General features: G+C 35.9%; 1 protein-coding gene across 1 annotated transcript in view; it reads left to right on the forward strand.

Moving 5' to 3' along the window:
- The window catches only part of LOC143227488 (uncharacterized), a 457,070-nt gene that overhangs the window by 367,264 nt on the left and 73,361 nt on the right, over nt 1-16,445 (forward strand). Inside the window, 3 exon segments of the mRNA XM_076458930.1 lie at nt 783-9,892; nt 10,040-10,285; nt 10,950-11,079. Coding sequence (XP_076315045.1) covers nt 783-9,892; nt 10,040-10,285; nt 10,950-11,079 — 9,486 coding nt within the window.

Consider the following 16,445-nt stretch of genomic DNA (forward strand, 5'->3'; position numbering starts at 1 on the left):
TACTAAAAAGACTTGAATAACGTTATTGAAATTTGCTAATAATATCATAAACGCAAAACCCCTTCACCCATTTCTGTTCGTAATAAGTAACACCTGTGATCTGGTATACTATAAATTTTCCAGATAAAGTCTTGATAACGATCTAAAATCCGTGATGAATTGTTCGATCTTTGGAATTTTGTTTCTAAGAATTTAGGTTGGATCTTTCTTTTTCTCGTAGACTCTAAGATAAATGCTCTGAATTTTTTAAAACTTTGGTAAAGAATTGATGTCAGGTATGTTGTAAGTCAACACAAATAAATTATATTAGATGGCAACACCATTAGAGGCCTGTTGTTCTTACCTAGGTCGATAAAAAGGAATAGAATAGGCGGAGCTTAGTCTTATTATGACACACACTCATCTCTTATTGCGATATATTTGCTGAGGCTGACCTTCTAGTCCTATCACTTATATTATTGTATCTCAGAACGGCTGGTATGGTTTTTGATAAAATTAAACACGATAACGTTACAGTAGGTATTGTAATTAGCTAGGTAATGCACTTTCTAGTAGTATGAACTCTTCAATAATAAAGCCAGGACGAGGGTTAAATATATAAACATACAGTAGATCTTATCTAAGATTTACTTTATGTTAAATGATTATATTGAACTTATGTTTGTTAGTTGTTTTTTTCAGATTTAGTGACATTTATTTTTAATAAGTTATTAAAGTATGTTGACTATATCCTTTCATTTTGAGAACCACTGTTGCTAAGCAGAATATTATAAATTTTCTAGTTACAAAAGAAGAACATGAAGCAAAAATCCGAGAAGAAAAACCAAAGGAAGAGACAACGAAAGGGCTCGAAAAAGTGAAACCAGTCACAAAGAAGCTTGATGTTTCCTTTGCAACAACAGAATCTGTCTCTGTGATGGAAACTCGCACAGAAAGTATGACACGGACTTTAAGAATGGGGAAAGATGTAATGGAACGCCTTCCTGGAGTAATATTTTCGACACAAGATCATATTGGAGTAGAACAAATTGAGACTGAAGAACATCCGAAAGATATTAAGCCATTAAAGCACGAGGAGCTTAAAGCCGAAGAGAAAAAAATGGAAAAACCTACCTTGAAAAAAATAATAATAACACCTAAATCCGAAATAGGTAAACCTAAAAAGCCAGAAGAAGAAAAACCAAGAGAACTGATACCGAGGTTTGCACCGCATAGAGTACGTGAAGAAAAGCCGGATGATGTAGTGGAAAGTAAATCATTAATATCACTTAAGAAACCAGATGTTGTTTTTAAACTGAAACCAAAGGAGGAATTTGTAGACGTAACAGATTCAACTGTAGAGGAATCAAGAAAAATAACAGTAACAACTGGAATGAGGAAAATAACCGAACAAACGACAGAAATATCAAAGACACCGCCTGGTTTGAAAGAAATCATTATTGAAAAAAGACCCGTAGAAGAAAGAAAAATCACTTTAGAAAGTATTGAAATACCGAAACTTGAAGTAGAGACCAAACAGAAAAGAGAAATTACTTTGGAGAGTAGAGAAACAGTTAAGCCAAAAGAAGAGAAAGAGAAGCCAGTGAAACAAAAATTTATCCCTGAAGAAAAACCAAAAGAAGAAAAACCTGAAACAGTTGAAACGAAGTTAACCATAAAGAAGAAAGAAAGAGAAAAACCGAAAAAGAAACCAGAAAAAGATATTCCAAAGGAGAGAAAGGAGGCTGAAACTATATTAGAAGAACAAAGAGTTATGACGGTTGAGAGCAAGAAAAAACTTACAAAGGAAGAAGTAGAAAAAAAAGATGTAATCAAGAAACCAGAATACATTACAAAAGCGCCAGAACTTAAAGAAATAATGATTGAAAGAAAACCTGTTGAGAAAGACAGAGAAATTAAGTTAGAGAGTCGTGAAATACCAGACATAGAGGTAAAGGAAGATAAGAAACGAGTAATAACTATAGATAGCAAAGAACTTTATAAGCCTAAGGAAGAAGTTAAGCCAAAAAAGGTAACGAAAGAAGAACCAAAAGAACAAAAACCTGAAAAAGTTGACACGAAGTTAATAACAAAAAAGAAAAAGGAAGCAAAACCAGAAAAGGCTATTCCAAAGGAAATAAAGGAGGTTAAACCTATATTAGAGGAACAAAAAGTTGTGAGGGTTGAGAGTAAGAAAACGCTTACAAAAGAAGAAACAGAAATGAAGGAGGTTGCCAAGAAACCAGAATACATTGAAAAAGCACCAGAACTTAAAGAAATAGTGATTGAAAGAAAACCTACTGAAAAGGACCGAGAAATTACGTTAAAGAGTCGTGAAATACCAGACATAGAAGTAAAGGAAGATAAGAAACAAGTAATAACTATAGATAGCAAAGAACTTCCTAAGCCTAAGGAAGAAGTTAAACCAAAAAGGATAACAGAAAAAGAACCAAGAGAAGAAAAGCCTAAAATAGTTGAAACAAAGTTGTTTCCAAAGAAAAAAGAGGAAGTGAAACCAGAAAAGGCTATTCCAAAGGAAATAAAGGAGGTTAAACCAATATTAGAGGAACAAAAAGTTGTGACGGTTGAGAGTAAGAAAACGCTTACAAAAGAAGAAACAGAAATGAAGGAGGTTGCCAAGAAACCAGAATACATTGAAAAAGCACCAGAACTTAAAGAAATAGTGATTGAAAGAAAACCTACTGAAAAGGACCGAGAAATTACGTTAAAGAGTCGTGAAATACCTGACATAGAAGTAAAGGAAGATAAGAAACGAGTAATAACTATAGATACCAAAGAACTTCCTAAGCCAAAAGAAGAAGTTAAGCCAAAAACAGTAACAGAAGAAAAACCAAAAGAAGATAAAACTGACATTTCTGAAACTAAAATGAAAATTCCTACAAAAGAAATAGCAAAACCAGACGAAAAACCCAAACTAAAATTCATTAAAAAACCAAAATCAATAACAGCAGAGGAGAAAAAGATAGAAATAGAAAGTAAAGTAACAATGAAGAAAGTAGACGAAATTGAAAAAACTACAAAAGAATCAGTGTTTAAGGAAATTAAACCTGAAGAACAACATGAAGTTACTACAGCAGCTCGTCAAATTCCAGAAATAGAAGTGAAGCCACAAAAGAAGACACATGTTACAGTGGAGAGTAAAGGGATACCTAAGAAAAAAGAAGAGAAAGTGGAATTAAAACCAACGAAAGTATCGAAAGAAACATTACAGGAGGTACAACTGCTAGAAGCAACAAAGGTAACATTAAAAGGGATAAAGAAACAAGAAGATATGAAGCCAGAAGAAAAGCCTAAACTATTGGAGAAAAAACTAGACGAAACAGCAGAAATTACCATAGAAACCAAAAGTCGTGCAAAACCAGAAACTAAAAAGCCTGAAGAAAAACCTGAAATCAAAATAGAAACTAAAGATCTACCAAAACCAAAAGAAGAAAAACTAAAGATTACAGTAGAAACTCGAGAATATCCAGAAGTCGAAGTTACATCTCGGGAAAAACGAGAGATTTCCATAGACACTAAAGAAATGAAGCCACGAAAAGTAGGTGAGATACAAGAAGAAACTAAGAAGAGCTTACAAGAAAGTATTGCTGGTATTTCTATTATTAGGAAAACTGAAAGTAAACCCAAACCTACACCAACCCAAAAACAAGAAGAAAAAACTGAGGCAATTGAAAAAACAGAAACACTAGAAAGAAAACCTGAAATATTTTTAGAAAGCAAAAAAGTACCAAAGCCTAAGCCTGAACAGGTTCCCAAACCTAAAGAAACACGACAAGAACTTGAAATGACGATCAAGAAGAGAAAAGATATCGAACAGAAACCAAAAGAAAGGGTAGAAACTGGTTTAATTATAACTGAAGAAGCCAAAGTGGAGGAAAGACCTGACGAACAAGTGGAACAGATGCCACCATTTGCAAGAGAATCTTTCAGGGCTAAGCAAGATATTTTAACTAAAGAAAGTGTTTCAGTAATGGAAGTAACTTCAGAATCAAGAGTGACAATGATGACTACAGAAGAGAGACATTATCAAACAGCAAGTTTCAAAACTAGGTTTGCTCCAAGGCAAACAGTTATCATTTCGGAAATTGGCACTGAGCAAATTCCAGCAGAACTGAAACCACAAAAGCCTGATGATGTACATGCAATAGTCGAGTTTCCAGAGAGTGAGTATGTTAGTGTGTATGAAACAAAACCCGAAGAAAAGCCTGAGACGTTTGCTCCAGGTGTTACTCCAGGCCAGGTTTCAGCCCAGAAGAAGTTCACACCACAAGAATCTGTAACAATAGAAGAAGTTACAGCAGAAATTAAAACTGAGGAACTAAAGCCTGAAAAGAAAATGCCAGAAAAGCATGCTGTAATAGATCTCACTTCACAGGAATCATTCGAAATTTCGCAAGTTACATCTGAAGAAAAGCCAGGAGAATTTGCACAAGGAAGTCTTCCTGGAGAGGTAAAGGCTGGAGTTCGCTGGACACCAAAAGAATCTTATGCTGTTTCTGAAATTATAACAGAAGGAAAGTCAAAGGAATTCACAACTGGTGAAACACCATTCAGTTTCAAAGCTACACAGCAAATTACATCAAAAGAATCCCTCTCTGTTTCTCACGTAGTTACAGAAACAAGAACAGAGGAATTTCAATCAACACCAATGCCAGAAAGTAGAAATATTGGCTTTGAAGTAACTCCTCAAGAGACATTTACAGTTTCTGAAGTAACGTTGGAAAGTAAACCTTCAGAATTTGCTCCAGGACAAGCACCATTCACCCAAAAAGCAAAAACAGAATTTACTTCCAAAGAAACTATCTCTGTGTCTGAAGTCACAACCGAACAAATTACAAAAGAATTATCACCAGACAAGAAGCCAAAGGTTCAATCTCTTCAACCAGAAATTCTAACACAGGAATCTATGGCTGTATCTGAAACAACAACACAAATGAAAGCTTCCGAATTTGCTGCAGGAGAACTTCCTAATCAGGTAACAGCAAAAATTGATTACTCTCCAAGAGAATCACTGTCAGTACAAGAAGTTCAACACGAAGAAAAGTCAAAGGAACTTACTGTTGAGAAGCCTGAAGAAAAGAAAGCTCAACTGGATATCACTCCAAAAACCTCTTTTACAGTATCAGAAATTAGTAGTGAAATGAAACCAAAGGAGTTTGTTCCAGGTGAGTCTCCACTTCAAAAGAAAGCTGAAATGACTGTAGCACCTGAAGAATCTGTAGCTGTGTCTGAAGTGACTTCAGAAATTAAACCAGAGGAGTTTATAACACCTCAAGCACCTAAAAAAGGAACTGCGGAAGTAAGTTTTGCACCTCGAGAATCAGTAACTGTTTCTGAAATCACCGCAGAATCAAAACCAAAAGAATTTGCTCCAGGGCAAGCACCTTTTACCCAAAAAGCAAAAGCAGAATTCACTTCAAAGGAAACTGTTTCGGTGTCTGAAGTTACAACTGAACAACTTACTAAAGAGTTAGTACCAGAGATAAAACCTATAGAACAGTCACTTCAGCCAGAACTTTTAACTCAAGAATCTATGGCTGTGTCTGAAACAACAACGCAAATGAAAGCTTCCGAATTTGCCCCAGGTGAACTTCCTAATCAGGTGACAGCAAAAATCGGTTATTCACCAAGAGAATCTCTGTTTGTTCAAGAAGTCCAACATGAGGAAAAGTCAAAGGAACTTACTGTTGAGAAACCTGATGAAAAGAAAGCCCAATTTGATATCACTCCAAAAACCTCTTTTACAGTATCAGAAATTAGTACTGAAATGAAACCAAAGGAGTTTGTTCCAGGTGAGTCTCCACATCAGAAGAAAGCAGAAATGACTGTAGCGCCTGAAGAATCTGTAGCTGTGTCTGAAGTGACTTCCGAGATTAAACCAGAGGAGTTTATAACACCTCAAGCACCTAAAAAAGGAACTGCGGAAGTAAGTTTTGCACCCCAAGAATCAGTAAGTGTTTCTGAAATAACAACTGAAACAAAGCCAAAAGAATTTGCCCCAGGGCAAGCACCTTTTACCCAAAAAGCAAAAACAGAATTTACTTCAAAGGAAACCGTTTCGGTGTCCGAAGTTACAACTGAACAAGTTACTAAAGAGCTAGTACCAGAGATAAAACCTACAGAACAGTCACTTCAGCCAGAACTTCTAACTCAAGAATCTATGGCTGTGTCTGAAACAACAACGCAAATGAAAGCTTCCGAATTTGCCCCAGGTGAACTTCCTAATCAGGTGACAGCAATGATTGGTTATTCACCAAGAGAATCTCTGTTTGTTCAAGAAGTTCAACATGAGGAAAAGTCAAAGGAACTTACTCTTGAGAAACCTGATGAAAAGAAAGCCCAGTTGGATATCACTCCAAAAACCTCTTTTACAGTATCAGAAATTAGTACTGAAATGAAACCAAAGGAGTTTGTTCCAGGTGAGTCTCCACATCAGAAGAAAGCAGAAATGACTGTAGCACCTGAAGAATCTGTAGCTGTGTCTGAAGTAACTTCCGAGATTAAGCCAGAGGAGTTTATAACACCTCAAGCACCTAAAAAAGGAACTGCGGAAGTAAGTTTTGCACCCCAAGAATCAATAAGTGTTTCTGAAATAACAACAGAAACAAAGCCAAAAGAATTTGCCCCAGGGCAAGCACCTTTTACACAAAAAGCAAAAACAGAATTTACTTCAAAGGAAACCGTTTCGGTGTCCGAAGTTACAACTGAACAAGTTACTAAAGAGCTAGTACCAGAGATAAAACCTACAGAACAGTCACTTCAGCCAGAACTTCTAACTCAAGAATCCATGGCTGTGTCTGAAACAACAACGCAAATGAAAGCTTCCGAATTTGCCCCAGGTGAACTTCCTAATCAGGTGACAGCAAAGATCGGTTATTCACCCAGAGAATCTCTGTTTGTTCAAGAAGTCCAACATGAGGAAAAGTCAAAGGAACTTACTGTTGAGAAACCTGATGAAAAGAAAGCCCAATTGGATATCACTCCAAAAACCTCTCTTACAGTATCAGAAATTAGTACTGAAATGAAACCAAAGGAGTTTGTTCCAGGTGAGTCTCCACATCAGAAGAAAGCAGAAATGACTGTAGCACCTGAAGAATCTGTAGCTGTGTCTGAAGTAACTTCAGAAATTAAACCAGAGGAGTTTATAACACCTCAAGCACCTAAAAAAGGAACTGCTGAAGTAAGTTTTGCACCTCGAGAATCAGTAACTGTTTCTGAAATAACAGCAGAGTTAAAGCCAAAAGAATTTGCTCCAGGGCAAGCACCTTTTACCCAAAAAGCAAAAACAGAATTTACTTCAAAGGAAACCGTTTCGGTATCCGAAGTTACAACTGAACAAGTTACTAAAGAGTTAGTACCAGAGATAAAACCTACAGAACAGTCACTTCAGCCAGAACTTCTAACTCAAGAATCTATGGCTGTGTCTGAAACAACAACGCAAATGAAAGCTTCCGAATTTGCTCCAGGTGAACTTCCGAATCAGGTGACAGCAAAGATTGGTTATTCACCAAGAGAATCTCTGTTTGTTCAAGAAGTCCAACATGAGGAAAAGTCAAAGGAACTTACTCTTGAGAAACCTGATGAAAAGAAAGCCCAATTGGATATCACTCCAAAAACTTCTCTTACAGTATCAGAAATTAGTACTGAAATGAAACCAAAGGAGTTTGTTCCAGGTGAGTCTCCACATCAGAAGAAAGCAGAAATGACTGTAGCACCTGAAGAATCTGTAGCTGTGTCTGAAGTGACTTCGGAAATTAAACCAGAGGAGTTTATAACACCTCAAGCACCTAAAAAAGGAACTGCTGAAGTAAGTTTTGCACCCCAAGAATCAATAAGTGTTTCTGAAATAACAACTGAAACAAAGCCAAAAGAATTTGCCCCAGGGCAAGCACCTTTTACCCAAAAAGCAAAAACAGAATTTACTTCAAAGGAAACCGTTTCGGTGTCCGAAGTTACAACTGAACAAGTTACTAAAGAGCTAGTACCAGAGATAAAACCTACAGAACAGTCACTTCAGCCAGAACTTCTAACTCAAGAATCTATGGCTGTGTCTGAAACAACAACGCAAATGAAAGCTTCCGAATTTGCTCCAGGTGAACTTCCGAATCAGGTGACAGCAAAGATTGGTTATTCACCAAGAGAATCTCTGTTTGTTCAAGAAGTCCAACATGAGGAAAAGTCAAAGGAACTTACTGTTGAGAAACCTGATGAAAAGAAAGCCCAATTGGATATCACTCCAAAAACCTCTCTTACAGTATCAGAAATTAGTACTGAAATGAAACCAAAGGAGTTTGTTCCAGGTGAGTCTCCACATCAGAAGAAAGCAGAAATGACTGTAGCACCTGAAGAATCTGTAGCTGTGTCTGAAGTGACTTCGGAAATTAAACCAGAGGAGTTTATAACACCTCAAGCACCTAAAAAAGGAACTGCTGAAGTAAGTTTTGCACCTCGAGAATCTGTAACTGTTTCTGAAATCACTACCGAATTAAAGCCAAAGGAATTTGCTCCAGGGCAAGCACCTTTTACACAAAAAGCTAAAACCGAATTTACTTCAAAAGAAACTGTTTCAGTATCAGAAATTACAACTGAACAAATCACAAAAGAATTAGCACCAGGTATAAAACCCAAAGAGCAATCACTTGTACCACAGATGTTAACACAAGAATCTATGGCTGTGTCTGAAACTACAACACAGATGAAAGCATCTGAATTTGCTCCAGGTCAACTCCCTAATCAAGTAACAGCAAAAATTGATTACTCACCAAAAGAATCTCTATCCGTGCAAGAAGTGCAGCATGAGGAAAAGCCAAAGGAACTTACTCTGGAAAAACCGGAAGAGAAAAAGGCTCAGTTTGACATTACTTCAAGGAGGTCTTTCATCGTATCTGAAGTTAGCAGTGAAATGACACCTGAAGAGTTTGTTCCAGGTGAGTCCCCACATCAGAAGAAAGCAGAAATGACTGTAGCGCCTGAAGAATCTGTAGCTGTGTCTGAAGTGACTTCGGAAATTAAACCAGAGGAGTTTATAACACCTCAAGCACCTAAAAAAGGAACTGCTGAAGTAAGTTTTGCACCTCGAGAATCAGTAACTGTTTCTGAAATCACTGCAGAATTAAAGCCAAAAGAATTTGCTCCAGGACAGGCGCCATTTACACAGAAAGCAAAAACAGAATTCACTTCAAAAGAAACTATTTCTGTGTCTGAAGTTAGAACTGAACAACTTACTAAAGAGTTAGTACCAGAGATAAAACCCAAAGAGCAATCACTTAAATCAGAAATTCTAACCCAAGAATCCATGGCTGTGTCTGAAACCACAACAGAAATGAAAGCTTCTGAATTCTCAGCAGGTGAACTTCCTCGTCAGGTTACAGCAAAGATTGGCTACTCTCCAAAAGAATCTCTCTCTGTAGAACAAGTTCAACATGAAGAGAAATCGAAGGAATTAATTGTTGAGAAACCTAAAGAGAAAAAAGCTCAATTTGATATCACCCCAAAGACATCTTTTTCTGTGTCTGAAGTTAGCAGTGAAATGAAACCAAAGGAGTTTATCCCAGGAGAATCTCCTCACCAGAAGAAAGCTGAAATTATCATGGCTCCAGAAGAATCATTAGCCGTGTCTGAAGTGACATCTGAAATAAAACCAGAGGAATTAGTGACGCCGCAAGCACCTAAGGAAGGAATTGCTGAAGTCAGTTTTGCACCTAGAGAATCTGTGGCTGTTTCTGAAGTAACACCAGAAACGAAACCAAAAGAATTTGCTCCAGGGAAGACTCCCTTTGGTGTAACAGCTCAGATGGAAATTTTGACAGAAGAGCATGTGGCAGTGTCTCATGTTACTGTACAGTCAACCACTCAAGAAATAGTTGAGACAGAACGACGTGACACACGTCAGGTACTTTTGTACCTATTTAAACTACATATCTATTATAAAAAGTTGCATATATTTTTCTATTTTAGAGTTTTTAAGCTTGTCGACATTTTAGTGAAGTTTTGTTACAAATATGGCATATTTAATGTAGTACATCTTTCTCTTTAACAGGCGGATTTAACTTTGGCACCGCAGCATACAGTCAGTGTGTCTGAAGTGCAACCACAGGAAAAACCTAGGGAGCTGAAAACTCACGAATTACCTGACAGTCGCACCGTGAATATCAGTCTTCTGTCTGAACAGGTAGCTCAAGTTTTCCAAGTTCAGGCTGAAGGTGGTGTAGAAACATTGGAACTAGGTAAACTACCTTGGGCTCGAACCGCTGCTCCAGGAGTCACAGAAATGCCCTCCGTTCAGGCAAGTAATCTGGTGTTATTTTATGTAAGGTAATGACTCTTTTTAAAAATAGTTTCCTTTTGTTAGTCATGGTCAGATCTAAGTCCTCATAACATGTCTCCAAACTATATATGAATCACTGAAAGTACAACAATTGTCTTCAGTCGCAAGTACAGTAGGTCTGTTTTAGCAGTTAAAAAGAGCAAAAGTCTATTTTAAATATCACACAAAAGTTTTTAGCATTGGTTTAACATTTAATTCTGCCTGCTTTTCTATTCAAAATACTAAATAGCTTGACTTAAGGTACATGGGAATCATTTGCTCAGTTTTAAATTAATTATATTAAACTAATCAGTAAATGTTGTGTTAAGATAACATATTCAGTTTTATGTTCGAAGATGTACCAGCTGAAACATTTCTCTTTCTTCTTTAAATAGAGAATCGTAATTTTTACTATTGTACATAAAGATACAAATTGGTTGAAATAACTTTCCAGTCTGAGATCTATAACTACAATATGAAACTATGCACAACGCTTAGCTTGAAAACAGTAACAATGCACGAATTTCCCTGCTTGAATTAAAGTGATGTAATTTTGCAGGCAGTTGAAACAATAGCATATCTAAGTATGTACAAATAAGATGATTTATTGGAAGTAATCTGCTTTTTAATTGAATATGTTTAGGTTTCGGAAGTGACACCTGAGCACGGATTGGGTGAGATGACAGAGACTAAGCCATTAGAAATAAGATTGAAAGAAATTCCTGTGGAAGAGCTTCCTAGGGCTTATCAAGAAGAAGCGGCCGAAGTACTTGGTAAGTTTTATGACCAATGGTATACATTTTTAAACCATTTCTCTTGTTTAACAATTTCATAAACATTTTATATCCAGAATATTATTATATTTATGTTATATTATTAGATTTCTCATAATACTGATACAACTATGTGGATCTTCTGCTATTAAAAATAAATAAAAAGAGTAAATCAACTGTTGTCAATGGCCAATCTGGTCAATCAGTCTCTTGTTTGTTTTCAACTATTAACCAGTGAAATGGCAGTTGTCAGGGGGTAACTAATGTCATATGAAACTGGATAAATATATTTCGTTTTGTAAGTTATTCTATTTAAAAATTATCCAATAGAATCAATATACTTCATACGTCAAGCTGATCGACATTTTTGTTATTAAATTTATGCCAAAATAAGCCTGACACACAGGATTAACTTTTTACTTTGTAAAACAGCTGAATTTTGAACCTTACTGATGTTGTTCAGTTTTTATGCGATTTGAAAAGATAAAGTAAATGAAATTTGAATTACACATTGATCTCTCTTTCTTCAAAATGGCTGGCGTATTGCATATTTTATAATACACTGCTGGCCAAAATCTTAAGGCCAATGAACATAAAGAAAAAATATACATTTTGCGTTGTTAGACTCAACCACTTATTTGACTAGAGCTTCGAAACATGAAAATAAGAAAAGGGAAAATATTTTATTTTTAGCATTTAATAGGGAAAATGTGAACACTATGAAATTAGCCTAAATACTAGGTGGTGAAAAGTTTAAGACCATACCAAAAAGAAATCCTAAACAGGGTAGGAAATACCCAACAATAGGTCTCAGTAGTGAGTTGCACGGCCGTCATTGCGAATAACTTGAAACATTCGCTTTGACATGGTCGATATAAGTGTTTGAAGAAGGCTGGCTGGAATGTTATTCCAAGTGGTGAAGATGGCTTCACGAAGATCATGGAATGTTTGGAATTGACGTCCGCTTCTATAGACTTCCCTTGCCATCCACTCCCAAACATTTTCAATGGGGTTCATTCAGTTCAGATGAACTCGCTGGATGGTCCAAAATAATCACGTTATTCGCCATGAAAAAGTCCTTTCTCCTGTGGGCATTGTGGATTGCAGCGTTGTCCTGCTGAAAAACATTTACAGTCATTTCCACACAAGCGAGGGCCTTCAGTCAATAAGGATGCTCTCTCCAACAAGCCAATGTAGCGAGCTGCTGTTTGACGCCCCTGTATAACCTGAAGCTCCATTGTTCCATGGAAGGAGAAAGCACTCCAGATCATGATGGAACCTCCTCCACTGTGCCGTGTAGAAAATGTCTCTGATGGGATATCCTTATCATGCCAGTAACGTTGGAAGCCATCTGGACCATCCAGGTTAAATTTTTCTCATCATTCTTCCACTTTTCTACGTCCCATGTTTGGTGCTTCTCAGCAAAGTTTAACCGAGCTGTTTCTCTCGTAGATGCCGTCTTATTGTTTTTGAGCTGCATTCTGCGTCCGTAAGGGCCTTAATTTGGTTCGACGATCGGCTGGTGTCTTGCCGGTTAACTCGTCGAATTCTCCTGCTCAACGCCGGCGAAATTTTTTTGGGCCGACCACTTGAAATTCTCATTTCATATTCCTCAGGGTCTTTTAAGAAATTTGCAACAGCAGTCTTACTACGCTCAATCTCACCAGCGATGGCACGTTGAAAGAGACCTTGCTTTTGCAGCTCGACAATTCTGTCACGTTCAAACTCTGTCAGCTTTTTAGCCTTTGCCATGTTTTAACCCAATGTAACGCAGGAGATGTTGACAACGCTAATGCTTGAACACAAATGACTAAATTTCGTTACGTGTTTACCGATTAACGCTTCGTTTCAGTATGGTCTTAACATTTTGACCAGTTGGTATTTAGGCTAATTTTATCGTGTTCACATTTTCCCTATTAAATGCTAAAAAAAAAGATTTTTATTTTTATTTTCCCTTTTCTTATTTTCATCTTTCGAAGCTCAACTCAAATAAGTGGTTGAGTTTAACAACGCAAAATGCATATTTTTTCTTTATGTTCATTGGCCTTAAGATTTTGGCCAGCAGTGTATGTATGTAGATATTCTATGGACGTTAGAAATATCTGACTTCGTAATGGAAGAGCAGAAGTTAAGAGAGATGTTATGATTTTACTTTTTTTTTGTACCATTTTCATATAAAGTTGAATTTCTTAGGGTCATGAAGTTGTCATACGGGAACAATAATTTTCAGGAAAATTCTTTTTTACCTATTTCCACGACATCTTTGTTCACACCGTACGGAGTAATTGTAATTTCATTCAAATTAATCGATAATATAAACACTCCTTCCTGAAATGAATAAAAATTTTCGTTTTAAATATTTGAAGATGAAAATAAGAGAGCTTAAAAAAGAAAAAAGAACTAAAATAGGGTTAGGTTATTTTTCTGAATTTCTAAATGTCTTTAAATCATAAAAAATGCGTTGTATTCACTCCCCACCCCGAAAAAAAAAACAATAACAAGAAAGTCAATTTTTCATAACCCATTTCTTGGGAACAATTGTTTTGTTACGCCATGTTTTAAACGGGGCCGTTAAACAAAGCTTAAAATCTGAATAATTAAAATTACTGTGTTGAAATGTTAAATAATTCAATTAATGATAAAGATTGGCTGAATTTCATAAACCGTTTTAGTAAAATCTAACACAAATGTCCATAGAGGTTCAAACTGATCCATGCGCTCAGAAATTCTATTTCAAATATATATTTAATTTATTTATTGTATACTGTATTGTTTTTTCGAGTATAATTTATTGACCTATTTTATAAGTAAACAGTTTTCTGAGGACCGAAGTATTGACACGACCAGGGTTAAAATGTTGAAGAGAGGTAAGGTGTAATGAAAGTCTCGCCAGTCTGCTTATATACTAAAATAATATCTGATATACTTTCTAATTTTATTATTAATTCGCGTGTGATAACATCGGGAAAATATCGCTTTATTAACTTAAGTTATAATTTCTTTTTATTTCTCTATAACATTGCATATTAAAAATTGCAGCTCTTTCTAATAGCCTAAAATATACTAATTTATAAAATATAAAATATACTAATTTCGAATTTGTACTGCTTTTTTTACTCCTTTTATCACTCTAATTCTTCTCTGCTTAAACTGAGAATTGCATCTTGCGAATATTAAAAATAGTATACGAGACCTGAAATGAGATTTTTTGTGGTCTAATAAAACAACAAGTTGATGTACTGACCCGTACTGTTGAATATTAACCGTGCTATAATAAAACAATAAATATTACGTAAACAACATATTAATACTTAAATCGAATAGTCTAAAACAGTGCTAAGTACGTGGATGCGTACCCTGTTGCTTTTTCTAATTTGTTGAACGCGACCTCATGTGAAGATCCAGACTTACGTGTTAGAAATTAAACATCGATGAATCGTGTGGTTGAAAGATTGCATAGAAATTACTACTCCGTTCTATACTTCACCACATAAAAATCACTTATTATGTCTTCTGCTTAAACTCTTTTTACTGTTTGATGGAATTATATTTAAAATCATTTCTGAAATATATTTTAAAATTTAAGATATTTAAGTTATTGCCTGTAATATTGAATAACAAAAATACGCTTTTTTGTGGTCTTAATGGTTTTGAAATTGCAAGAGCCTTCAGAAGGACTGAAATAAACGTAAATCGTTGTCTTTTGACCGGAAATTTGGAGCTTGTTCTTCTTAAGGCCTTCTTGTGGGAGGGAATAACCCAGTGGACTATGAACTAATAATTTCTGGTTTTCGACCCATTATCACGAGACACTCGTCCAGCACTTTGGGGCTGTTAATGCTCTAAAAGCGTTGCTGGCCAAATTCTATTATTGGAACAGACAGAAGTAGCCAAAATGTTTGCAACGGGTGATGTTAATTATATGATACATCCTTCTTCTGGTTTATAATTGCAAAGTTGGGGACGAATGTGTATTTATAACCTATGTGTAGCTTTGCGTGAAGTAGTGAAGCAAACAAGCAAATAAGATGCCAGTTAACAAATACCCTCCTCCCATTTCAACAGTAATAAAATTAATAACTTTGAAAATCAGGGATTGTGTATTTCATAGAAAAATTCTTTGTAATCACATTTTGTATTTTCACTGTTTTGAAAAGTTATTAAATATGCGGAATTAAACTTATTACGGCAATCTAATGAGAAAAATAAAATTTATGATTTGCACTCAATAGTATTGTAAAACTTATTTGTTGAAAAGAACAGTCACAGATTTCACGACTGACAGATCTTTGTTAATTTGATACATCTCTAACCTGAAGACTCATCAAGCAGTTTCATCATATTAAATACAGAGGTTAGTATAAAAGACTCTAAAGTCATGTTACAGACAGTGCAAATTCGATTTGGTGTGGTTTAGTGCTTTTTTTTTCCAAATTGTAAATCAGAAGGGCCAACGTCCCGTTGCCGCAATATCTCCCTTCACGCTCATAATGTAAACACGGCCCCAGAGTGAAGGTCAAACCTTACTGTTTGATACTCCATTCAAGTCTGTCACTATCAGTTAGGGACGGCTAGCGCAGATGGCGCTCGAGTAGCTTTGCACAAATAGAAAAAAAACGATCTGGTCTTTCACTTCAAACTTAGACACGGCTAACGCAGATATCCCTTGTATAGTTTTGCGCGAATGCTTGAAAGAAACAAACAGTGATGATACTATGAATTTGGATTTCAGTTTTGACATGTTTAATATGGAATTAGCCTTGCAATACAAAAGAAAGAAACATTTACTTCTGGCTGTATTGTCACTAACAATTAAAGTACTATACCGGTGGTTTCTTTTTTATTCGAATTTTCAGTTTTTACTAAATTCAGTTGACCTGTTTAATACTGCAAAGCTCAACGCCATATATTACCACGGAAATGTGTTCGCGCAGTTCTCTCTCTCTTGTATAGGTATTTAGGTATTGATGTTTATCTACCCAGGAGGATCAGGTTTCGTTAACCTCTTCCTCCTTCCTAGAAATTTTGGTTTTACAACTGTCAAGTGTATTTATGTATGGTACATGAGGACCAGAGTAACCCACACTTACTCAGGCCCCTTTCAGGGCAATATCTAGGCACAATCTACACATACAGTTGGTGCAAATAAAACATTTCTCTTATAGTTCCAAAAATTATTTGCACTTTCATTATTTAGGTATTAACTATAAAACGTTTACATAAAAGAAAACCTTTCAGTGTTTAGTAATTAATCCCTACTCTAATGTGGAGTCTAGTTTATAGGTGGCCTTTTATTTATTTAGAAAACGCATATTCACTGGAGAAAGGTGCTTAGGTCTATCCTCATCATGTTTACAGTACCTGTC

This window comes from Tachypleus tridentatus, chromosome 9 (genome assembly GCF_004210375.1).
Source record: "Tachypleus tridentatus isolate NWPU-2018 chromosome 9, ASM421037v1, whole genome shotgun sequence".
NCBI lineage: Eukaryota > Metazoa > Arthropoda > Merostomata > Xiphosura > Limulidae > Tachypleus > Tachypleus tridentatus.